Raw genomic sequence first — 27,291 nt, 5'->3', positions numbered from 1 at the left:
GAAAAATGCATCCCTTAAAATTTAAAGGCACATTTTAAAGTAACTATCATGTTTTGTGAATTAAATAGAATACATTGGAACAAGTAATTGGGGTTTTTAGTCATTTGTTAACTATATTAATAAATAGCAAAATAAAAAAGTTGTAAATACTGTTCACACGTAAACATTTTTGAGTTGTCAATTTCATTAGATTGTAGCCAGTAAAGTGTGTGGGTTATAGCACTGTCTTGAATGAATAGCTAAACTTCTAGTGCGAGAACCTGTTTCTGCCTAGCTCAGTTTTATTACTTTTTATCGGCTAGATTACGAGTTTTGCGGTAAGAGCTGCTCGGTAATAACTTGCAAGCTATTGCACCGCTAACTTCCCTACAGCGCTGGTATTACAGGTTTATAAAAACCCGGCGTTAGCAGGCAATAAGTGAGCGTAGAGCAAAATTAAGCTGCATACCGCACTCCAATACCAGAAAACTGCTGAAAGCTGCGGTGAGCGGGTTTTACGTGCTCATGCACTATTTCCCCTTAGACATCAATGGGGAGAGCCGGCTGAAAAAAAGTCTAACACCTGCAAAAAAGCAGCATAAAGCTCAGTAACGCAGCCCCATTGATTCCTATGGGGAAACCAAATTTATGTTTACACCTAACACCCTAACATGAACCCCGAGTCTAAACACCCCTAATCTTACACTTATTAACCCCTAATCTGCCGCCCCCGACATCGCCGACACCTACATTATACTATACTTATTAACCCCTAACATTGCCGCCACCTACCTACATTTATTAGCCCCTAATCTGTCGCCGCCACTATACTAAATTTATTAACCCCTAAACCTAAGTCTAACCCTAACACCCCCTATCTTAAATATAATTAAAATAAATCTAAATAAAACCTACTATCATTACTTAAATAATTCCTATTTAAAATGAAATACTTACCTGTAAAATAAACCCTAAGCTAGCTACAATATAACTAATAGTTACATTGTAGCTATCTTAGGTTTTATTTTTATTTCACAGCTAAGTTTGTATTTATTTTAACTAGGTAGACTAGTTAGTAAATAGTTATTAACTATTTACTAACTACCTAGCTAAAATAAATACAAATTTACCTGTAAAATAAAACCTAACCTGCCTTACACTAACACCTAACCTTACACTACAATTAAATCAATTACATTAATTAAATACAATTGCCTAAATTACAAAAAAAACCCACTAAATTACACACAATAAAAAAGAAATTATCGATATTTAAACTAATTACACCTAATCTAATAGCCCTATCAAAATAAAAAAGCCTTTTGCAGGGCATTGCCTCAAATAAATCAGCTCTTTTACCTGTAAAAAAAATACAAAACACCCCACCAACAGTAAAACTCACCACCCACACAACCAACCCCCCAAATAACATCCTAGCTAAAAAAAACCTAAGCTCCCCATTGCCCTGAAAAGGGCATTTGGATGGGCATTGCCCTTAAAAGGGCATTTAGCTCTTTTTCCGCCCAAAAGCCCTAATCTAAAAATAAAACCCACCCAATAAACCCTTAAAAAAACTAACACTAACCCCCGAAGATCCACTTACAGTTTTTGAAGACCCGACATCCATCATTAACGAAGCCGGCAGAAGTCCTCAACGAAGCGGCAGAAGTCTTCTTTTTGTTTTTTTGTGTGTACAATTTTGTATAATAAACGTGTATGTATGTATGTGTGTGTATATGTGTATATATATATATATATATATATATATATATATATATATATATATATATATATATAAAAAATCTATCAGGACCATATTTATAGGCCAACAAGGCCAGTGCCTAGGGCAGCAGATTTGAGGGGGGCGGCACTGGCAACTTGGCATCATTTTATTTAAAAAAAATAAATCCCGTCACGTGATGTTTCCTCCTTCCGCCCGCCTTCCTGTCTGAGTGTCTGCTCACACACTGCGCCCGCACATGGATGGAGGGAGCCACACACGTGATCTCTGAGCAGGGCAGACTCCATCTCCATCTGTGCGGTAAGTCTCACAGTGACAGATATGAGAGACCATGACTGCAGACTTCTGTGAGTGCTGTGACTGTGAGCTGGTGAGCGGCGCAGAGCCTGGCTGAGAGTGACAGAGAGGTGGTGGGCCGGCGGCACATAGCAGCCAGTGCAAAGTGAGCCAGACGGCAGACAGACGCAGACGACGACTCACGCAGTTCAAAAATTGCAAGGTATTGTTTTTGTTTTGTGAAGTGATACTTGGGCATTGCGCCTCGGGAGGCTCTAGTAAAAAGGCTAGCTTTGAGCGATCACTCACGTGATGTGATAATTGTTTGTGGATTGGAATTGTGTGACTGTGTGTGACTTAAAGTTTGTGTGGAATTTTGTAAAAATTGGAGCTTGGGCACTGGTGAGATTTGACCAAGGAAGGCAGCAGGGCACAGGATGTGGCATCATTCTGTCTGGCATCAAAATAGAATAATATGGGCAGAGAGAGTCCATGACTTCATTCCTTACTGTTGGGAAAGCCATACCCAAGCTCCAGAGGACACTGAAGGAATAACGGGAGGGAACAAAAAGGAGACGGACCCTAATCTGAGGGCACCACAGCCTGCAAAACCTTTCTCCCAAAAGCTGCTTCAGCTGAAGCAAACACATTAAACTTGTAAAATTTAGAGAAAGTATGTAAGGAGGACCAGGTAGCCACCCTACAAATCTGCTCCATAGAGGCCTCATTCTTAAAAGCCCAGGAAGAAGCTACTGCTCTAGTGGAAGGAGCCGTAATCCTCTCAGGAGGCTGTTGTCCTGCTGTCTAATAAGCTAGGCGCATAACCCTTCTCTACGAGAAACACAAGGAAGACGAAGTGGCCTTCTGACCCCTACGTTTACCTGCATAGATGACAAACAAAGATGAAGATTTTCTGAACTCCTTCGTAGCCTGAAGGTAAAAGTTCAAGGCACGAACCACATCTAGATTGTGAAGCAAACGTTCCTTCACCGAGGAAGGATTGGGACACAAGAAAGGAACAACAATCTCTTGATTAATGTTTTGATCGGACACCACCTTAGGAAGGAAACCTAACTTAACATGTAAAACCATCTTATTGGCGTGAAAAACAATTTAAGGGGCTCACACTGCAAGGCAGAAATCTGAGACCCTGCAAGCAGAGGCAATAGCCAACAGAAACAGAACCTTCCATGATAACAGTTTAAATGTCAACAGTATGAATTGGCTCAAACGGAGCCTGCTGCATCACATGAAGAACAAGGTTGAGACTCCAAGGCGGAGCCACCCTTCTAAACACAAGCCTGATCCTAGTCAGGGTCTTAACAAAAGACTGCACATCCGGAAGCTCAGCTAATCTCTTGTGCAGCAACATCGACAGGGCCGATAGCTGTCCCTTCAGGGAACTAGCAGATAGACCCTTCTCCAGTCCATCCTGGAGAAAGGATAAAATTCTGTCAAACTTAACCTTATGCCAAGAAAAACCATGCACTTCACACCAGTGCAGATAAGTCCGTCACACCTTATGGTAGATGCGTCGAGTAACTGGCTTACAAGCTTGAATCAAAGTGTCAATAACACTCTCAGAAAAACCTCTCTTGGCTAAGACTAAGCGTTCAATCTTCACGCAGTCAGCCTCGGAGAATCTAGATTTTGATGTAGGAAGGGACCCTGTAGTAGCACGTCCCTGCGACAGGGTGTCTTCCATGGAGATGAGGACATCCTCACCAGATCTGCCAACCAAGTCCTTCGCAGCCAGGATGGAGCAATTAGAATCACCGGTGCTTGCTTCTGCTTGATCCGAGCCACCACACAGGGGAGAAGAGGTAATGGTGGAAATAGATATGAGTCTGAACCTCCAGGGAACCGCTAGAGTATTTTTTTAGTTCTGCTTGAGGATCCCTCGATTTTGACCAATACCTGGGTAGTTTGGCATTTAGACGAGAGGTCATGAGGTCTATCTCCGGCATTCCCCATCTGGAGCATATCTCTGCAAATACCTCTGGGTGGAGAGACCATAAACCCCCCCCCCCCTCCACTGGTTGAAAAGATGTCTGCTAAGGAAGTCTGCTTCCAAGTTGTCCACACCCAGAATGTGGATCACTGACAGCATACAGTTGTGGGTCTTCGCCCATTCCAGGATCTGAGAAAAACTCTCTCATTGCTAAGGAACTCCTTGTTTCTCCCTGGTGGTTGATGTAGGCTACTGAAGTCATATTGTCCGATTGGAATCTGATAAACTGGGACAAGGCCCAGAAGGGGCCAAGGTTTCAGGGCATTTAATATTGCCCGACATTCCAAGATATTGATTGGCAACATTGACGACTCCTGAGTCCACAGACCCTGTGCCTTCTTGACACCCCAAACGGCTCCCCAGCCGGATAGACCTGCATCCATAGTCACAATCTCCCAGAAGGTCTCAAGAAGCACGTGCCTTGGGACAGGTGATCTTGACAGAGCCACCAAGAGAGCGAATCTCTCGGCAGGCTGCCCAGTATTATCTGTTAGGACAGGTCTGAATGGTTGCCGTTCCATTGTCTCAGAATGCATAGTAGTAAGGGTCTGAGATGGAATCTTGGAAAAGGGAATGATGTCCATACAAGACACCATGAGGCCAATCACCTCTATACTGGGCCACCGAAGGACTTAGGTAAGGCCTGGAGGGCAAGGCAAGCTGATCTTAGATTGCAGCGTCTCTGATCAGTTAGATCTTCATGGATACCGAATTTATAACTGTACCCAGGAAATTCACCCTGGTATGTGGAGAACTCTTTTTCAAGTTTATCTTCCATGTGACAGAAGAAGACTTAAAAGGAATTCCGAGTGCTCCCTTGCTAGATGAAAAGGTGGTGCCTGTACCAAGATATCGTCCAGGTAAGGTGCTACTGCGATACCTTGTGTTCCAGCAACTGCTAGGTGAACTCCCAGAACTTTTGTAAATATTCTTAGAGCAGTAGCTAAGCCAAACGGAAGTGCTATGATCTGGAAGTGTTGGTTCAGAAATGCAAACCTCAGGAATTGATAATGTTTCCTGTGTATCAGAACGTGAAGGTATGCATCCTTCAAGTCTATGGTAGTCATAAACTGTCCTTCCTGAACCAGAGGAAGGATTGATCTTATTGTCTCCATCTTGAAGTATGGGACGCTTAGAAATTTTGTTTAGGCACTTCAAGTCCAGAATTGGATGAAAAGTTCCCTCCTTGGGAACCACAAAGAGGTTTGAATAGAACCCCAGACTTTTTTCTGATGCAGGTACTGGGACAATTACTCGTAAAGAGACTAGGTCCCATATGCAACCTAAAAAGGTAGACCTGTTCTCTGGTCTTGTAGACCGTTTAGAGAGAAGGAATCTTCCCCTGGGCGAATGGGACTTGAATCCTATCCGGTATCCCTGAGATACGACCTCCAGAACACAAGGGTCCTGAACATCCTGAAAGCAAGCGTCTGAGAAAAGTGACAATCTGCCCCCCTACTCGATCCGATCCCGGATTGGGGGCTGCCCCTTCATTCAGACTTGTTATCGGCAGGCTTCTTTGTCGGTTTGGACTTGTTCCAGGACTGAGCAGGTTTCCAAATAATTTTGGGCTGCTCGGGTTTGGATAAGGATTGAGATAGTTGGTACTTGTCCGAACGAAAATTTGATGACTGTCATCCCTTAGGTCTGTTCTTCTTATCCTGTGGCAGGAAGGCTCCTTTCCCTCCAGTAGCCGTGGAAATTATGGATTGCAGACCTGACCTGAATAAGATCTTCCCCTTGAAGGGGAGAGATAGTAACCTGGATTTAGAAGTCATATCCGCAGACCAAGACTTTAACCAGAGAGCCCAGCGGGCTAGAACCTCAAAACCTGAAACCTTTGCAGATGAAGGAGTTAGCAATTCTTAATGCCTCAATTTTCTCCTGAATATCCTCAAGGGGAGAATCCACCTCAATAAGTTCAGACAGAGAGTCGCACCAGTAGGTAGCTGCTCCCACCACCACAGCTACTGCTGCCGCACGTTGAAATAAAAATCCTGTGTGTTGGAACATTCTCCTCAGGAAAGTTTCCAACTTCTTGTCCATAGGCTCTCTAAAGGACGAACTATCCTAAAGGGGAATAGTAGTACGCTTAGCTAGCGTCAAAAAGAAGCCCACAATTCTATTTGAGAGTCAGGGACTGGGAACAATTTCTTAAAACTTGCAGAGGGAGAAAAGGAAGTTCTGATTCTTTCCCATTCATTACTAATAATGTTCGCCACACGAACTGGTACAGGAAAAGTCTGTGGGACCTTCCTGTCTTCGTAGAACTTAGGGATCTTAGGTTCCTCGGGTAGCTTAGCCTCTGGAACCTCTAGCGCAGACAGGACCTCCTTTAGTAAAAAAAAACAAATGTTCAATTTTAAATCTAAAAGGGGGTTCTTAGTAACATACGTCTCCAACTCAGAAAGTTCACCCCTCTGAAGCTACAGAGGTTAACTCATCCTCGGATAGCTGAGACATACAGGCTAGAGCCAATAGGAATTAAGATGACTCTAAGTCAGGAGAACTATGTTTAACCTTTCTCTTACGTTTCCCAGAGATTGGTAGGGAACTCAGGGCCACAGACATCGCTGATTTTAGCTATGCGGTAAAGTCTGCAGGAAAAAGGCACCCTCTAGATGGAGAATTAGCTGTGCAACGGGGAACTGCATGTGAAGCGGTTTGAGTAGACAGGGCAGAAATCTCTCGGGTCATAGACTCCCGAGAGGTTGATGGCTCAGAGGGACTAATTGCGCTATGGGTATTGGCAGACTTAGTTCCCTTCTTAGACTTCAAAACAGCGCTTAGGCGCGGGCAAACCACAGCCTCCTCACAATATCAGTATATGGCCGGGTTATAATACAATATATTTTAATAATTTTATTCTTTAAACAAACCCCCAATAAAATGCATATACAAAACAATTAAAATTAATGTAAATTCCTAAATTCTTTATATTGAATTATATTTATAGCAACCAGGTTATGAATCAAACTATACAAGCGTAAACTGTTACAATATTCTTTACAAAGCAAAGCAAACCAAATATATATTTAGAATTAACCTTATTAACAATTGAATTGCATTACATCACCACTATGACATACCACAATATGGGTCACCAACTTAAAAGTGCCTAGTTAAACGATATAACGATATAACTAGATGCTTTAGCAGCCAATTTCTTTGAGATGAAATAAACTATTTTTAGCTACAATTAAGGCAAGTTCTAAAATATAATATAGTTACCAATAACTTAATGCACTCCAGAAAGATTTACTTACAATAATGGGCCTGAGTAAGGAATATGCAACACAAAAGATATTTATCTAGCAAATAAATTAATTACTTGGCATACAAGAGTGACTAGTTAAGACTACACAGGACTATGAATGCAAGCTAAAATACAAAGTGCCCTTTTAAAATTTCTAACTGCAATTTAGTTATAGTTACCAAATACCTTTTTTATTTAAATATTAAAATATAGATTCAGCTTCCAGAACTTCTTGTTTCACCTCATATGAAATAAGGGTATTGCAATATGGATAATAAAAAGGTAGTCCAATTTTGCGCATAGTGACTGTGTCCCAACACAGCAAGTTATCAGTCCAAATAGTCAGCCAGCCAGTGTCTATCCTTTTGCATTCCATCTTCTTTTAATCATCAGTGAAACAATATGATAGGCCCTTCGGAAGCTTGTCTGTCATTCACCCTTGGATCTGAACATCTTATAGGTTATTTTGGGAAACACCTCCCTGAGCAGCCAAATGCCTTTTGGCTGTAATACCATTTCTGATCTATAGGTGGCAGCAGACACCCAGGAATGCAGCCCCACCATCAAATATTTCTAACAGTCTAATTATTTAACCTTAAAATGTTTATCCAACATATTTATAATCTCTTGTATTAATAAATCATATCTTTCATATATGGTCCGCACAGTGTCATCTTCTCTGATCGTTTTAAGACCAAACGTGAATATATTCCACTTATAATATATTCCACTTATAATATATTAAAATGCGTTTAAAATCATATTTTCCATTAAACGATTCAAAAGGATTATAATATTTTCATCATGGATTTAATTACTTTTTCAGTTATCTTAATATGACATACATACCTTGAGATCAGCAAACAGATGTCATTTTCATATAATTATATCTACATTGGATTACTATCCCATACAGATTAATATTTTATATCTGTATATTTCTTTTTGAGTGTTTTAAAACATAGGATATTATTTAAAATACCAATTATATATGTACTTATTTGATGCCTGAAAAATATAAGAAATAGGTTAATAAAATTGGCCATTTTAAATCATTAAATTATTCTATGCTTTCAAAAATATATAGGATAAGACATGCTGAAATCTGGATTCTTAGGTTTTCAGCTACCAATATTACCCTTCTTAGGCATAGACAATCTCCCAGATTCATGTGTTCATATTTAATATGTTGTCTGAATATATATATATATATATATATATATATATATATATATATATATATATATATATATATATATATATATATACATATACATTTGAGTATCTTGAATTACATGAAGATTAGGCATACTTTCTATATCTGAGATCTAATTTCCCATGTCTGTAGGTAACTTGAGTTCAGATGTCCTATGTGTATTTAGTTGGTTCAGGGGCAATTAACAGGTCTGTGCTAATCACCATATTCCTTTCTTTAGTGAGTTTCAAAGGGATTTCCATAGACATCATGTCTGTTGGCATATGCTTCTTGTGTCTGATCTAAGATTTAAATCCCTATTGAGACAGGCCTGCTGGTATCCCCTAGCCAGGAATGTATTCATCATTTCCCTTTCTCTTACTTCTCTAACTACAGGGTCTGAAACAATCCTTTTGGCCCTATGTAGTTGGCTAATCTGTAAACTATTAACCAGTCCCCTAGGATAAAAACTGGATGCCAGTAGTAATGTATTTCTATCTGTCTCCTTAAACAAAATGATAAATTAGTCACAGATTTATATTCTAATAATCATCACATCCAGATAATTTAATGAGATTAGCTCGCATTTATAGTGAAACGAATCATTGAATTCATTTTATTCAATTTATTAATAAAGTCACAGGCTCTGCATCGTTCCTGTCCAAATTAGGAACAAATCATCAATGTACTTACAGTACATCCCAATAAACTGTGAGTACAATGGATCACTAAGAATATGCCTCTTCTCATAATCGTACATAAACATATTATCAAATGAAGGCGCTACATATATATGTGTTTGTCTATAATATATATATATATATATATATTTTTTTTGTGGAAAGGCCACTGCAAATATGGTCAGGCAACTGTATTTTCTATGAAACTTTTCTTCAATAAAAGTAAAGTCTTTTTCCAGAGTCAGGGTATACTTCCCCTTTAAATGAAAAATGCTTTTCGACAGCAACAGAAAACATAAAACAAAAAGGGCCTACTCCTGTTAGAAGACTGACTAACAGTAGTTTACTACTATTACTGATCCAGCTACTCTGGCCCCAGTGAAAAACAAACAAGCATTCACAGCTTTTACAAAACAAAACAGTTTTCTCACCAGACCTTTGACTTCTATACAGACAGGTCCTTTACAGGTCTCCATGTGAACCACGTTTTCTTACTCTGAACTAGAAGCCGCAAGAATAACAACTCTAACAAAAGGGTCAAGAGACTTTCTGAAAGTAGCCCCGTCTGAACATACAACTCAGGAATATGAACAGTTGTCCAAAAAGAACCTGGCCTTTAACCTGCATGCGAATACCCTGGCGGAATATCACCGGGTTAAGCGAATTCCAAGGGGTTTGAGGATGGGAGCAAGACCTACACTAATGAAGGAGAACCAGGACTGTTGTAACCGCTTTGAACATATATTGAACAAATGTTCAATGGACATTATTGTCCTAACTGTTGAGTGCTTAAATAAAGAAATTGAAGAGCAGAATGTCAAACTGGCTGAAATGGAAAATAGCCTAAGAAAAAACTTACCGACAGCTGAGTTGGAGAAAATATTACAAGACACTAATATGAAGATCGCTGAGCTGAAGAAAACAATAGAGGAGAGGAAACGCACAAAATTTGCCCGAGATGAATCGGATTACTCCACCGGCAAAGTGTACAGATGGCGCTATGACCCAGAGGGCGCCCAACGGAGATACACGCCGCGCACCAGAAGACGTCAGAGCCATGGGCCGACGCAAAGCGGCAGCAGTACAGAGTCACAGGATTCATCGCCAGGGGAGTCAGATCCACACAGAGACGAGGTGGGCGCAAACATTAGCGACAGCTCAAAGGATACAAAGAAAGAAAACCAAAAAGAAAACAGCACGACCAGTACGCTCAAGGCGAGGACACTAAATGGGATGACAAACGGGAAGAGGTCCGTTTATCAAGGGTAAGCAATAGTTCTGATATTGCTATACTAACGTCCACCCCACCAGAGACATACAAAAATAATGTTGTTAACATCTCTAAACACGAACTTTCTAAACCTGAACTTGAATTATTAAACAAAGGTCTTTCATTCTGCCCAGTTAAAAACTGTAATTTTTTTCAGTTGCAAAAAGACCTGCACAGATTTATAAGAACTTTAAAGTTAAAAACTTTGAATTGGGCAGAAAATGTGAATTTAAGTAATGAGAATCCTACGATCCATTTGAAACAGTTTGGGTTAAGAAAGAAAAGTAAATATAACCCGGTTGTAAATAATCACAGTATAGGGACTTTTTCAACTTTAGTTCAGAAGGATATTTCTAAACTACAAACAAAAGTTGAAAAGTATAGAATAAATGGAAATACCTTTAAACAGACGGGTAATAACATGACTATAGATCAACATTTAGCCCTAAAGAAATTACAAGAACACCCTGAGATTATTTTAAAAAGAGCGGACAAGGGAGGAGCAACAGTGGTGTTAGATAAAAATGCCTATAATAATGAAATTAAAAATCAACTGAATAATAAGGCAGTATATAAAAAAACTTAACTATAATCCTGTATTTAAATTACAAAAAGAAATTAGAATGATTATTCTAAAAGCTGAAAATAAAGGGATAATAGGTAAAGATGTTGCTTCTTTTTTGCAGGTAGATAATCCATATACACCTGTTATGTATGTTCTACCTAAAATACATAAGGATATTAAAAATCCCCCAGGGCGCCCAATTGTTGCTAGCACCAATTCAGTTTTTACAAATATTTCAATATTTTTGGATAAGATCTTACGACCCTATGTTGAACGTTCCAGTTCCTTTATTAAAGATACCAATGATTTTTTGTGTAAATTAGATTCATTAGACCTTTCTAGCAGTAAATTTATTATGTTTAGTTTAGATGTAGAGAGTCTCTACACGAACATAAAACATTCAAGTGGCATTGATGCCGTAGAAAATGTATTAAGGAATGATACTCAATATACCTCTGCACAAATAGATTTTTTTGTCCAGCTTCTGACAATTATATTATGTGGAAACTACTTTCTCTTCCAGGATGACTATTTCCTCCAACTCCAAGGTACCGCCAATGGTTCCAACGTCGCCCCAAATTATGCAAATATTTTTATGAACCTCTTTGAGGAAAAATTTGTTTTCTCTAATGAATTATTTGTTCAATATGGCGCCACCTGGTGGCGGTATATTGACGATATTTTTGGCGTCTGGTGGGGCGACGTTGGAACCCTTGAAAGGTTTGTGAATGATTTGAATTCATCATCAAGATATATAAAATTTAAATTGACTTGGAGTGAGGAGGTAGTTGACTTCCTGGACGTGAGAGTAATGAAATCAGACAATCAATTTAAAACTGATTTATTTAAGAAAAAGACTGATGCGCTTTGAAAGTGCTCATCCGCCTTCACTCCTGAAATCTCTACCCCACAGTCAAATGTTGAGAGTGCGCAAAATTGTCTCTGATGAAAAATATTAAATAAGAGACTGACAGAGATGGGTGAGAGATTTCTGGAAAGAGGCTATCCCAGGAGTTTAATAAATAAAGAAATTGAAACTGTAAAATTAATTCCAAGAACAGATTTATTGCATCCTAAGGATAGAGTAAAGAAAGAAAATAATCAGAAAGATAGACTTATTCTTGTAACAGAATACAATGCACAGAGTAATGAAATACAGCGCATCATCAGGAAACACTGGAATATTTTGTCTGATTGTAATCCATCATTACTAGAATTTCAGAGCCCTCCTATGTCTGCTTTTAAAAGAAGTAGTAATATCCAAAATAAATTGGTTAAGGCTGATATTGGCCCTAGCAGTAAAAACAAAAATAAACCTAGGTATATCACCACAAAAAACACCGGTTGCTACCCCCTGCTTAGGGTGTTCAAGTTGCAGTAACATGAATAAAGGGTCAATTTTTTATCACCCTTACACTGGCAAAAAATATAGTATTAAAAGGTTATTAAACATGCTTGACTACTTTTATAATATATATGAATAAATGTCCATGTGGGGGGGTCTATATAGGGGAATCTACCAGATCCGCTAAGGAGAGAATAATTGAACATAAGAGCAACATTAGAACCGGTAACGTAAAAGCCCCCCTAGCTGCCCACTTTATAAAAGCAAACCATTCTATAAGTCAGTTGAATTTCAAATAATTGACAAAGTTGATATCCCACGTAGAGGGAGGGGATAGGAGAAATTCTATTAAAACAAAAAGAAGCATATTGGATATATGAATTGGGGAGTCTGGAGCCTAAAGGTTTGAATAGAGACTGGGACCATCACAGTATTTCTATGATTATTACTGTTAAGATGTAAATTATAATTCATTACTGTGAAGGTTTGATAAGAAAATAGTAATTTAACTAATCATGGAAATACTATCATGTATATGGAATAAGTAATGTATAAGTGTAAGTTTAAGTATGAGTAAGTTAAAGTGTTGGATAAGAAAAGTGTTAAATACACTGAGCGCCACCTAGTGGTATACATGTATATAAGTCACTTGTTAGTTTGTATCAGGTATGGCATGAATAAGGGAGACTAATCCCGAAACGTTGCCTTTTTTTTACCTCCTTAATAAAAGAATTAATATCTGCTGTCACCTGCCTGCTTTTTTTCTTTCTCCACGTGAACCCATCCCAGTGCAGCCTGATACTGAGACCCCTACCTGCTTTCTCATAGCTAATGATATAGCCAAGGAACAGGTGTACTAGCTAACAGAAAACATTAACTATTTATATTGCTCTTTGTAACCTCTGACCGATATACACATGGTCCTGTTCTCTCTCTCTCTCTCTCTCTCTCTCTCTCTCTCTGTGTGTGTGTATATATATATATATTATATATATATATATATGGTATAGGGATATGTCCTGTCAAACTAATCTAATTTGCTTCTGCAAGGAAATAAATAGGAACTCGGGATAAAAGCAATTCATTTGATGTGGTATGTTTGGGATTGTGCAAAGGCTTTTGATATAGTGCCACATGGGAGATTATTGTATAAAAAAGGAATTCTGTATCCCAGTAATTATTGGCATATGAATAGAAAACCGTCTAAATGATACAAACAAAATCGTAAAAGGTATCATTCTCTTGTTAAATGAAAGTGTTAGGTTTACTGTCATTTGGATCAATAATAAGTAAATTTTATTAAAAGCAATTAACAATTTAGAAGGATTAGATAATAGCAAATTTTCCTTTTAAGCAAGAACCCAAAATTGTATATGGTAATTCAATCAGGATATTTTATTTCTTCAGATGGAATTTTAGAATCTGGTAAATGCTAAATATAGCTTTAGCCTATGTTAAATTCAAGCAAAAATATATAATTAAAGGGAGACAAATCTGAAATGGTATGTAATTTAAGTGTTTGTAGACAACAGATTACATACCAGGGTCAGCGCCAGACAGTAACCTCATGAAATAAAGGGATATTTACACCAGAAAATAAATTCGTCTGAATCGTTATAGTTTATTTTCTAATAAATTTAAATGATTCCCCAACTCTATCTTAAAGCATGCTAAAAGGCAAAATTTATTAAGCCCTGGGGGGCGGGGGCTAACTACCGCAGTGAAAGGACATGTATTTTTGAGAGCTCCTGCTTTTTCATAGCCCTGTTTTGGAAAAATAACCCTAAAATCCTAAAGATTCTGGAGTAAACCTAATGGGAATCCACTAAGAACTGTTGTATAATGGGGCCATGGAGTGGTTGTGACCTTATGTCGTGAAACCTGGATACTCTAACTCTTTTTTACTAAAGCCACAAGGTGGCTTCCTAACATTCATGAGGCCTAAGACAGAAGAACTCATTTAGCCTATGCCTACAAATCTTCCCTGAGCATACAACATATTTCTAATACCCTCCTCAATCTCTGAGGATTTTGAACTTACGCTGCAGCGGAATGTGAACTCTACTACAGGTTGCTAGTCTTGGAGGTATCGTCTCGCAGAACGTCCACAAATGACAAGAAGCCAATTCGTATCCGGAGGACAGCTTCCCAGCTCATACCTCAGCCAAGCTCCCCAGTCAAACTGCATGGTATACTGTAGATCAGTCTGATCAGAACGCCTTCCAGTCCTTCCCACCTACTTGCTCACCGGAGGATGCGGCCAGCCCCCGGGGGAGATCTTGTGATGAGCATCAGGAGCTTCTGACAGTGGCGGATGAAGCCATTATACTTACAGGCTGGGAAGAAGCAGATCGAGTCTCAGAAGCACTGGCGTTCCAATCTGGGGAACCGAAGAGGACAAAGAGGATCTTAGCCGGACTTTGTGCTAAACAACATTGGTATGATGAACTTAGCTTGGTCTCTGGTAACCTCCTTATGTGGAGGTCTAATGCTAAGGTGCATGACTGCCTGCCTCAACAAGACACCTCTCATGAAACCACGCAAAAAATATTATCTCTCCTGAATGTACCCAGGGACTGTCAGCTGCTATAGGGGCATACAGGCACAAGAAATACACCATTTGTGACGTGCAATTACAGGTTGATGCAATCACACAGGACAGATATGGCATAGGATATGAGCTTATAAGATCCCGCTCCCTGATAGAAGCTATGACTGGGACAGAATTTGGGATATGTGCTTTATGACGGTTTGCTAACCTGATATATAAAAGTATACGATCTGTAACTACTCTTATAAACAGTGGATAGTAGTTTGGAAAAGAGACTGCATAAACCAAGGATATTGCGGTACAGAAAGCTCCTTTTAATATTAGATTAGAGACATTGATTCTGTTTGTTTGTTTTTTCTTTTCTGATGACAATATTACCTTGTTTATAGCCTTGTTTATTGTTCATCTCAGTTAGCCTTGCTTATGCTATGATACAGGTTTGTGAGTGGCCCGTCAGAAACGAAAGCGGAGAGAACTGCATGAGTCTACTATGAGCCATTATATTTATGTTAACTATAGTTGGTAAGCCCGGCTTTCTATGCATTCAGACCTACATGTTAGACTATCCGATTTTGATTCATTTAATCTTGAACAGCCTGTAAATTAGTAAACTGACGCTAGCCACTGAATATTTTTACTCTACTCCATTACTCCTACTCTATAGTGAAATCCCAATTTTTGTTTCCATTAACTCGCCCCCCCCCCCATATTGTACGTTGTAAACAGAGGAAAATTTATCCTACAAACCATCCCCCTATACTATTATTATAAACTAACTTGTTTACCACAGAGGCAAAAGATTATAAAAAATGTTTCCCAGGAGACTAGATATTCTATAGCTCATAACTATTTTATCAATCAATACTGAAATCTACAAATGTTTGCTATCTAAATTTTCACATCAATTACAACTAGTTCTAACACATTATAACTTGCCTCTGCAACTCCAAACATCTCCCTTACCCTTGCAAGCTAAACATTACTATTCCCTCCTATCAACATTCTCAATGGTCATGGCCCAAGATGGCTGTTTGGAAATACGGGGAAAATAGTTAAACTTAGATATAAAAGAGGTTTGCTGTTTAATAGCTATTTCACTTATGTACAAAATGATGTGTTTACAATTGGGGAGTTATTTATTCTTTATATGATTATACTATATCTGGAGTGTATTGTTACATTTTCTATATTATATCATATAACAGCACTATTTTACATTAATCTCCTGTATACAAGATGGAAGTCTGCTGACAGCTATGAATAATTGTTTTTATACGCTTAAAGGGACACTGAAGCCAAATTTTGTATTTTGTAATTCAGAAATAGCATGCAATTTTAAGCAACTTTCTTATTTACTCCTATTATCAATTTTTCTTCGTTCTCTTTGCTATCTTTATTTGAAATAGAAGGCATCTAAGCTTTTTTTTGGCTTCAGTACTCTGGACAGCACTTTTTTTATTGGTGGATGAATTTATCCACCAATCAGCAAGGACAACCCAGGTTGTTCACCAAAATTAGCCGGCATCTAAACTTACATTCTTGCATTTCAAATAAATATACCAAAAGAATGAAGAAAATTTGATAATAGGAGTAAATTAGAAAGTTGCTTAAAATTTCATGCTCTATCTGAATCACAAAAGAATTTTTTTGGGTACAGTTTCCCTTTAAGTATAAGACTATATTGTAACTATGTATTTAAGTTATTAAGACCAAAGAAAATGCACCTAAAAAGTTGCCATTATTTCCGCAATAGATCACAATGTGTGAAGTCAAAAATGTTGCCAGTATTCATCCAAATTCTTGAGACATTTTTGGGGCAAAAGTTTTTTGTGAATATTAAGCGAAGTGCTGATCTAGGTTTTTTTGGGAAAATATTGTTTTTGTTTTATTAATCGATCTTAACTTTAGCCACTGCTAAATTGTTTTATTATTTTTATCCTATTACAACAGAATAAATTAATCACGTGATTGTTTGTAAGAATGTTAATTCTTATATATTAAAGTTATTTTTCTTCTGCCCCTTCTCTGGCTCTCTTTCATCGAGGAAGGCTGCCCGTTTTTTTGTAGCTTATCTTTGTTCTTTTCACTTCTTTCAATTGTACTTTAAATTATTTTACTTTTTTTTTAGAAATCTATTTATACCTTTTTTTTTATTATTATTATTATTTAATGAATTATTCTTCTTCAGGTTCTGCGCCTTGTGGGCGATTTCTAACCCTAGATCCAGCCATTATGGCAAGAAAAAGACATATTTCCATATTCCCTCCAGACAAAGCCCAATATTGCCCTGTTTTTTTACTACCTTGCAACCTACAAATTGCCGAGATTAAAAAACTTGAATATTACATGCACCACTTCTCATAAATATGACAACTGCGAATATATACCGGCATTTTAAAATGCCAATTCAGATTAATACAAGCATTAGGCATTTCCAGACAACTTATTTGCATATATCAAAGACTTGCGAATGGTCATGAGTCAATTTTGTTCACACATATGGAAAGTTGCGACGTTATTGGTGCATAACCTTTCATAAATATAGTGATATCATTTGTGAGGGTTTTTTTGACGACAAATGTGAGAATTTTCCTTTTCTCACTTTGATCAATTTTGCCCTAAGTAAAATCTATAAATTTATGTATGAGGTTGGCAGAGAAGTGTCGGAAGATTCAGAGTAGTCTCTTATGAAGGGTAGTACTCTTCACAATGGGACTGGAGTTTTAAGTAGTCCTGTCTAACTTTCACCCATGCTCTCACTGAGAGGCAGAGTCCGGAGATGCAGGGAGAGTCTTTCTGCAAAACCATCCCGACTCAGATTAACAGCTCCATAAGCAATCGACATTAATGAGTTTCGCTGCCTGCTTTCTGCTCTCAAGTCCATGTCAGGAGCGATGCTACTAACCTGTCACACTTGAAAGGCCGTGTTCCTGTTCCACGGCGTAGATTCTGGTAAGATCGTTTCATTTATACACTTATGATAACGTAAGAAGACAGGGTCACAGTGTGTCTCCTATTATCTGTATATAATCAAGGGCTAATACCCCCGGAAGGGAGGTTATTGAACAAGCGTGGATTTGTGCATAATATTGATTATTGTGTTTATTGTTACAAGATGTGGCTTTGTCAGTATGTGAACAGTCGGTTTCTTATCGAGAGATCTACGTGGGCCTTTTTGGCATGCTTTTCTCTGGTGCAGGGGCGGTCCTGCATGGCACTCCATGTGACTGGGTATTGCCTCTTTTTTAACTTCCTCTTCTTGACATGACAGAATAGGAGATTAAGCGGTTTCTCCCTCTTTAATTTAAAACTAATAACTGTCTATTTTGAGGAAGTCCCGGTTGATTCACCTACTCAACTCTGTCCCACATACTTTGATAAGATTGCAATATCTAAAAAGAATAAGATATTTAGTACAACTGAGCCGTCCACCTCCTGAGGGTTCTCTATCCCGCAAGGTGTGTTCCCTACTCTCCTCTCCAATTGCACATGCAGCTCCCCAGGGTGCTACTAATCCTTCCGCAGGAGGGGCCCTTTGGCCACTAGATTTCGCTGATCAGTTTACAGACGGCGGTTTCTGCAACTTTCAATGCCTTACCATGCCCTGCTAAGCGCAAGCAAAAGCCGAGACATAGCTATACGTCCCAGGGTAATCTACTCCGCTGGATGTCTCTGATAGATTATTTGCTGATGAGGGCAACTCCAAATCCTCGGAGGATGCTCTTTCTGGGACGGAATCGACGACATCTACGCCTCCGTCTGTGGAGGAGCCAGATTTTAAATTTAAGATGGAGCATTTGTGCTTCCTGCTAAAAGAGGTGTTCGCTACGTTAGATGTTCTGGAACCGAAGCTACAGGGTAGTGCCACAGACCTTCCTTGTTCCCATTAAAATGGCAAATACTAAGAACGAATGGGAGAAACTCGGCTCGTCTGTTTCCCCTTTTACTTCTTTTAAAAAGCTGTTCCCCGTTCCAGACGCTCAGCTCAAGCTGTGGGGGGCCGTTCCTAAGGTGGATGGTGCTATTTACACGCTCGCTAAGCAAACCACTATTCCGCTCGAGGATAGTTCTTCGTTTAAGGAGCCCATGGATAAAAAATTTGGAGTCCATGTTGAGGAAGATGTTCCAATTCACAGGGTTCGTTTTTATTTTAACCGGCAGCGGCAGTCGCTGTGGTGTCCGGAGCTGCTACCTACTGGTGTGACGCTCTGTCAGCTATGGTCGAGGTGGAGGCTCCCCTCGAGGAGATACAGGAATGAATTAAGGCCTTAAGGGAAGCTCATTCGTTCATCCGCGATGCAAATATGCAGATTATTCGCCTGAATGCCAAAACATCAGGTTTTTCTGTTCTAGCCCGCAGTCGTGGTCTGCGGACATGACTCAAGTCTAGATTACTTTCCCTCCGGTTTCAGGGGAAGGTTCTCTTTGGATCCCGGTCTGGACTTTATCATATCCACGGTCACGGGGGGCAAGGGTGCCTTCCTACCACAGGATAAAAATAATAAAACTAAGGGGTCTACTTTTTGTCCCTTTCGTTCGGACAAGTCTCAACACCAACAGCCTGCCGCGAAGACCGAGCAGTCCAAGGGATCTTGGAAACTAACTCACTCTTGGAACAAGACCAAGCAGTAAAAAGCCTGCCGAGACAAAATCGGCATGAAGGGGCGGCCCCCGATACGTCTCTGGATCGCATAGGGGGCAGACTATCTATTTTTTCTGAGGCCTGGATACGTTCAGGACCCTTGTGTTCTGGAGGTCATAGCCCAGGGCTACATGATAGGATTCCAGACTCATCCGCTCAGAGGCAGATTCCTTCTATCAAATATATTCAAGACCAGAGAAGAAAAACTCCTTTCTCTGAGTTATCACCCCAGTCCCTCTAGCAGAAAGAGGTCTGTGGTATTATTCAAACCTTTTCATGGTCCTAAAGGAGGGCACGTTTCGCCCAATTCTGGACCTAAAGTGCTTAAACAAGTTTCTGTCAGTCCCATCATTCAAAATGGAGACGATCAGATCGATTCTGGGGTCGTCCCGATTCATCAGATTCCAGTCGGACAACATTACCTTGGTGGCTTACATAAAGCACCAGGGGGAAACGAGAAGCTCCCTAGCCATGAGGGAAGTATCTTGGATTCTGGAATGGGCAGAGACCCACGACTGTTCGGTCTCAGCGATCCACATTCCGGGTGTGGACAACTGGGAAGCGGATTTTCTCAGCAGACAATCATTTCATCCGAGGGGATGGTCTCTCGATCCTGAGGTGTTTGCGGAGATCTGCAACAGGTGGAGGACGCCGGAGATAGACCTCATGGCATCCAGACTCAACGTCAAGCTACCCAGATACGGGTCGTGGTCCAGGGACCCCCAGGCATAGCTGATCAACCTAATTTACATTTTTCCATCGTTGCCACTCCTTCCTCAAGTCGTGGCCCGCATCAAACAGAAGCAAGCTTCGACCATTCTGATTGCTCCATTGTGGCCGCGGAGGATGTGGTTTGCGGATTTGGTTTGATGTCATTGTCTCTTCCTTGGAGGTTACCCTGTCGCAGAGATCTGCTGGTTCAGGGTCCCGTTCTACACCAAAATCTTGCTTCTCTGAGGCTGACTCTGTGGAGATTGAACGCCTAGTCTAAGAGAGGCTTTTCTGAGAGAGTGATTGATACTATCATCCAGGCCAGGAAACCGGTCACTCATCGGATCTATCATAAGGTGTGGAGGACCTACTTATCCTGGTGTGAGGAACGTGGATATCCCTAGCACAAGGTTAGGGTAGCCAATATTCTGGCTTTTCTCCAGGATGGACTGGATAATGGTCTTGCCTTCCTTAAAGGGACAGATTTCGGCCTTATTGGTGCTGTTACACAAGAAACTTGCAGAGCTTCCTGATATTCAGTCCTTTGTTCATGCTCTGGTTTGGATCAGTCCTTTAGAAGTTCGGCTCCTCCTTGTAACTTAAACTTGGTTCTTAAGATTTTGCAGAAGGCTCCGTTTGAGCCTATGCATTCGCTTGACATTAAGATTCTTTCCTGGAAGGTGCTATTCCTACTGGCTATTGCATCGGCTCACAGAGTCTCTGAGTAAGCGGCTTTGCACTGTGATCCACCTTACCTGGTTTTTCACGCTGATAAGGCTGTTCTGCGCACTGGGTTGGGGTTTCTCCCCAAGGTTGTGTCGAGCCATAATATCAATCAGGAAAAAGTAGTTCCTTCCTTGTATCCTAACCCTTCTTCATCTCAGGAAAGGTTACTTCATAACTTGGATGTGGTCCGGACATTGAAGTTTTATCTTCAGGCCACGAAGGACTTCAGACAGACTTCGTCTTTGTGGTGTATTTAGGGAAGCGCAAGGGGCAGAGGGCCTCTTCTACTTCACTGTCTTTCTGGTTGAGAAGCATTATACGTTTGGCCTATGAGACAGCGGGACATAAGCCTCCTCAGAGGATTACGGCTCACTCAACTAGGGCTGTGGCCTCTTTTTGCGCCTTTAAAAACGAGGGTTCTCTGGTGCAGATTTGCGGCTACTTGGGGGTCTATTTATCAAAGCGTCAACTATGTTGCATTCGCGGGTGTCAATACACTCGCCTAACATCGTCAAACATCGCGGCCGCGGATCTGAATACGATCTCCATATTTATTAAAAAAGCCGTCAAAAACACGCACACCAAGTACGGGGCGATGAGCATCAGACTGTTGTTAACTAACAGTCATCGATGGCGCTGTTTTTCAGGTTTTTCCCAACTTTATTTATACCAAATAAACTGCTACAAAGTACACTAACACCCATAAACTACCTATTAACCCTTAAACCGCCGCCCTCCCGCATCACTGCCACTATAATAAACCTATTAACTCCTAATCTGCCACTCCTGATATCACTGCCACTAATATAAATATTAACCCCTATTCCGCCGCTTCCCGACATTACCGTCACTAAATAAACTTATTAACCCCTAAACCTCTGGCCTCCCACATCACCACCACTGACTAAACCTATTAACCCCTAAACCATCAGCCCCCCACATCGCCAAAAACTAAATTAAGCTATTAGCCCCTAAATCTAACAACCCCTTAACTTTTAATTTATATTAAGATAGGGATCTTGTAATTTTAATTTAAATTTGCCTGTAGAATTAAAATAAACTAATTTTAAACTATAAATTAACCTACCCTAACTATTATACTAACATTAAATTAAACTACCAGTTAAATAAACTAAATTACATATTAAACAACCTAACACTACTAAAATTATTTAAATATACAATTAAACACTATTACAAAGTATGAAATTACAAAAAAAAAAAAAACACTAAGTTACAAAAAATAACAAACGAAATTATTCAAAATAAAAAAGAATTACACCTAATCTAATAGCCCTATCAAAATTAAAAAAGCCCACCCAAAAAAAAAAACCTAGCCTACAATAAACTACCAATGACCCTTAAAAGGGCCTTTTGTGTGGCATTGCCCCAAAGATATTAGCTCTTTTACCTGTAAAAAATAAATAAAAATACAAGGAACCCCCCCAACAGTAAAACCCACCACCCAACCACCCCCCCCAAATAAAAACCCTAACTCTAAAAAAACAAAACCTAAGCTACCCATTGCCCTGAAAAGGGCATTTGGATGGGCATTTAGCTCTTTTACAAGCCCAAACCCTAATCTAAAACCCACCCAAAAAAAAAAAAAAATACTAACACTAACCCCCGAAGATCCACTTACAGTTCTGAAGTCCCAACATCGAGGCAGAGAAGTCTTCATCCAGGCAGCGATGCCTTCATCCAGGCATCTTCTTTCTTCATCCCTGCGGCGCAGAGCAGGTCCATCCTGAAGCCATCCCTCTCGGAGCTCCTCTTCTTCCGTTCGCTGCCGTAAACTGAAGCTTCAATGCAAGGGATGCGATTCAAGATGGCATCCCTTGCATTCCTATTGGCTGATTTGAGTGTTAAATTCAAATCCACCAAAAGGAGGCAAGCTTCTGATTTGAACAGCCAATAGATTTTCAGTAGCTGTTCAAATCAGCCAATAGGATTTCAGAAGTCCGCCTCCTATTTGAATTTAACACTCAAATCAGCCAATAGGAATGCAAGGGACGCCATCTTGAATCGCATCCCTTGCATTGAAGCTTCAGTTTACGGGGGCGACAGTAAGAAGTGGAGCTCCGCGTCGGATGGCTTCAGGGTGGACCTGTTCCGCGACGCAGGGATGAAGATAGAAGATGCCGCTTGGATGAAGACTTCTACCGCCTGGATGGATGAAGACATAGCCGCCTGGATGAAGACTTCTCCGCCTGGATGTCGGGACCTCAGAACTGTAGGGGTTAGGGTTTTTATTTGGGTGGGTTGGTTGGGTGGTGGGTTTTACTGTTGGGGGGTCCTTTTTTTTTTTTTTTTTTTTACAGGTAAAAGAGCTGATATCTTTGGGGCAGTGCCCCACAAAAGGCCCTTTTAAGGGCCATTGGTAGTTTATTGTAGGCTAGGGTTTTTTTTCTATTTGGAGTGGCTTTTTTATTAGATTAGGTGTAATTCTTTTTTATTTTGGATAATTTTGTTTGTTATTTTTCGTAATTTAGTGTTTATTTTTTGTAACTTAGTGTTTGTTTTTTTGTAATTTCGTACTATAATAATTTTAGTAGTGTTAGGTTTTTTAATATGTAATTTAGTGTATTTAATTGGTAGTTTAATTTTAGTATAATAGTTAGGGTAGGTTAATTTATAGTTTAAAATTAGTTTATTTTAATTCTACAGGTAAGTTTTAATTTATTTTATGATAGGGATCTTGTAATTTAAAGTTAAGGGGTTGTTAGGTTTATGGGTTAATAGTAGTTTTTGGCGATGTAGGTGGCTGACGTTTTAGGGTTAATAGGTAGGTTTAGTTAGTGGTGGTGATGTGGGAGGCCAGAGGTTTAGGGGTTAATAATTTTATTTAGTGGCGAGATAGGGGTTAATACAATTTATTTGTGTCGGCGATGTTGGGGCAGCAGATTAGGGCTGTTTAGACAAGTAATGAATGAAGCAGTGGACTTTCCTCCCATTAAGATGGAAAACATAAATTATGCTTACCTGATAATTTCATTTCCATCTGTGGGATGAGAGTCCACTGCTCCCACCAGTTTCTCCGGTGGGCGAACCTAAATTTAGTATTTTTCTTCTGGCACTATTTATACCCTGATATTTCTCCTACTGTTCCTTGTTCCCTTGGCAGAATGACTGGAGGATGAGGGGAGTGGGGTAGGTATTTAAGCCTTTGGCTGGGGGGTCTTTGCCTCCTCCTGGTGGCCAGGTTCTGTATTTCCCACAAGTAATAAATGAAGCAGTGAACTCTACAACCACAGATGGAAATGAAATTATTAGGTAAGCATAATTTGTTATTACCTATTCACCAGTTTTGCATAACCTACACTGTTATATTAATACACTTTTTACCTCTGATTACTTTGTATCCAAGCCTCTGCAGACTGCCCCCTTATCTCAGTTCTTGTAACAGAATTGCATTTCAGCCAATCAGTGCTGACTCCTAAATAACTCCACTGGAGTGAGCACAATGTTAGCTATATGACACACATGAACTAGCACTGTCTAGCTGTCAAAATGCACTGAGATAAAAGGCGGCCTTCAGCGGTTTAGAAATCCATTTGAGCCTACCTAGATTTAGCTTTCAAAAAAAGAATACCAAGAGAACAAAGAAAGTTTGAAGAAAAGTAAATTGGAAAGTTGTTTAAAATTGTGTGCACCATCTGAATCATGAAAGTTTAATTTTGACCAGACTGTCCCTTTTAACATACAATTTTTTTTTTCCTGTGTATTTTTGTGTGAATGATTTATTAAATACATAATTAATTTTGTATGATTTTTAAATTATGATTTTAATTGTGCACTTTTGTAAAGTATGCATCTCCTTCCCATATGAAATTGCAGTATATGCCCCTTAGTGAGACACCCTGTTTTCAGGGTAAAACATTGCTTATATATATTTCAACCAGAGAAATCGTACTGGCGAGCACTGTTAAATAATCTCGACAGCCCAGAGACCTTTAGATAATCGGCTTCTAAATTCTCTTTTTTCTGTATGTATCTGTGTAATGTAGGGTCAGTTTGCCATCTAGTGGTAATATGAGAACATTACCTGCATTGGTGCAGTGGTGTGATCTGACTAGTAAAGAATGGATTCCATTTAAGGGACAAAATTAGACTTTCACGATTCAGATAGGGCATACAATTTTTACTTTTATCATTAAATTTGCTTTGTATTCTTGGTATTTTTTGTTGTTGAAAGCTAAACCTAGGTAGGCTCATATGCTAATTTCTATGCCTCTTATCTCAGTGCATTTAACCGTTAGATACTGCTAGTTCATGTGTGTCATATTAGATAACATTGTGCTCACTCCCATAGAGTTATTTAAGAGTCAGCACTAATGGGCTAAAATGCATGTCTGTCAAAAGAAATATGCTGGTTATGCAAAACTGGGGAATGGGTAATAAAGGGATTATCTATCTTTTTAAACAATAACAATTCTAGAGTAGACTTTTAAGTAACCAGACATGCAATTCCAGGAATGTTGCATTCTGTACTAATCTAAAACCGTAAATGTTTTCAATTTGCTGACCGCTTCAACAAATTCAACTAAAACAGTATTAATAAAATATGTACTATCCAACATAAGGACCTGGGGCCACATCTTGTCACCTGTCACTTCTTCATACCAGACCACTGATCTACCTCTCCTCCGCTGCAATACACAGAATTTTCCTCTTCTGCACAGCTAGTTTATTTGTAGATTCAAATGTAATTGGTCTTTCTACAAGTATAGCTTAATAGCCTTGTAGCCCCCAATAGCTATTTCATTGTATGTTTTGCTTCATTTGTTTAATAATTCCTGCTGTTTAAATGTTTGATCTGATGCACATGAAACCCAAAGCATCTAAATGTATCTTCTTTGTAGCTGAGAAGCATTTTCACAAGTCTCAGAAAATCAAGTTTGTTTACAAATGCTGGAATCTGTCTTGGTTATCAGCTGTGCAACTATATACTGAGGGATCCTCTGTCTTCAGGCATCTCCGAATATTAGTTAAAAATGCTTCAGATTATATTTGGATACTGGTATACAGTAGTCCAATACCAGCATTAGTCCCCACTAGAACCGATGCCATTGTCAAGGTCTCTTCCAAAATCTAAAAAAAAATCAATTTACTTAAATGGAGAGTGTACTGTAAAATTGACTTCACCTTAATTTAATGCGTTTCCAATGACTTGGTGCAGCAGCTGCAGAGTATAAAATGTATGGGGAAATTATCATTTAGTTTTATTTTTGTATATGAAATAGACTTGTTTTGGGGGTCTTGTTATTTGAAATCACAACTCATTTAATGGGCAGAGCTTGCAGGAAAATAAAAGCTCCTAATCGTATTACTCTTGATGCACACATGCTTCCTTATCTCTGTCTGTATACCAAAGCTCAATTTAAAATTAACATTTTATTACTTATCTCTCCCCCCATACTAGTGTAAGTTCATCTGCTGGATCTTTACCTAACTTTTTTTAAAGTACTGACATTTTCTGTATATGTGGTGGTTTTCAGCTATTTTAAATGACAAAATAAAGGTAGAGTTTCTGCACTCTAGCAGGTAGAAAGAATCATTAAATTGATGTATGTTATGCAGTAAAAACCTCCGTCTGTAATATGTTGGACAAGGATTGACTGATCAACCCAATGATCTAATTTTATATTTATATCTGTCTGTTAATGTGCTCAGCAAAACTGAGGAGGTATTTCAAGAGACAGCAAAATATATTTTTTTAAATAATTTTGTACACAGATGTATTTGTACATGCAGATATTTGCTTTTTAAGTGTTGCGTGTATAATAATGTTAGGGTTGTTCTGGCTTATACAGTTTGCTGTATGGTTTAACCGTGGGCAGATGTCTGATGTTTCTTTATATTTTGCAGTCACTGGACAGAGGTGCAAGTCCGTGGAACTTCACTCCCCCGTGCTCTGCATTGCTGGGACCGTAGCCTGCAGGACACCCACAAAAACAGCAAGACCCCAATCAAGGGCTGTCCCTTTCATCTGATGGACAGCTGTCCCTGGCCACAGTGTAACCCCACGTGTCCTTCTATTCGAGACCATTTCACGGGGCAGGAGATGAGCGTTGTCCAGTTTCTAATGCACCTTGGTTTCGATGTACAGAAGATGGCGAGCCAGCAGGGTTTGGAACCAGGCAAACTGTTGGGCATGCTGAGCAGCTAGGGAAGGGGACTATGCAGGGAAGGGGTTGGATATTTTTTTATAGGGGAAAAGCCCAAGGTTTCTGGCATTCCAACGTGAGCTGTTTTAATGGGTAGGCCTGATAGCAAAGGAAAGGTGTATTGGAAGTAACTTAAGACAAAGAAAAGGGTCTTGTTAGCTTTATGGTGAAGGGGG

The 27,291-nt window shown here is 39.4% G+C and overlaps 1 protein-coding gene across 1 annotated transcript in view; it reads left to right on the top strand.

Moving 5' to 3' along the window:
- NOTUM (notum, palmitoleoyl-protein carboxylesterase) overlaps window positions 1-27,117 on the top strand; it is a 105,411-nt gene extending 78,294 nt beyond the window's left edge. Inside the window, exon 11 of the mRNA XM_053696249.1 lies at window positions 26,817-27,117. Within this exon, the coding sequence (XP_053552224.1) occupies window positions 26,817-27,117 (301 nt within the window). The remainder of the gene's footprint in view (window positions 1-26,816) is intronic.
- Window positions 27,118-27,291: the final 174 nt, after the last annotated feature.

This window comes from Bombina bombina, chromosome 1, assembly GCF_027579735.1.
Source record: "Bombina bombina isolate aBomBom1 chromosome 1, aBomBom1.pri, whole genome shotgun sequence".
In the NCBI taxonomy this organism is placed as follows: domain Eukaryota; kingdom Metazoa; phylum Chordata; class Amphibia; order Anura; family Bombinatoridae; genus Bombina; species Bombina bombina.
Note: the sequence above shows the minus strand (reverse complement) of the source record. Positions and strands in the feature narration are given on the sequence as shown.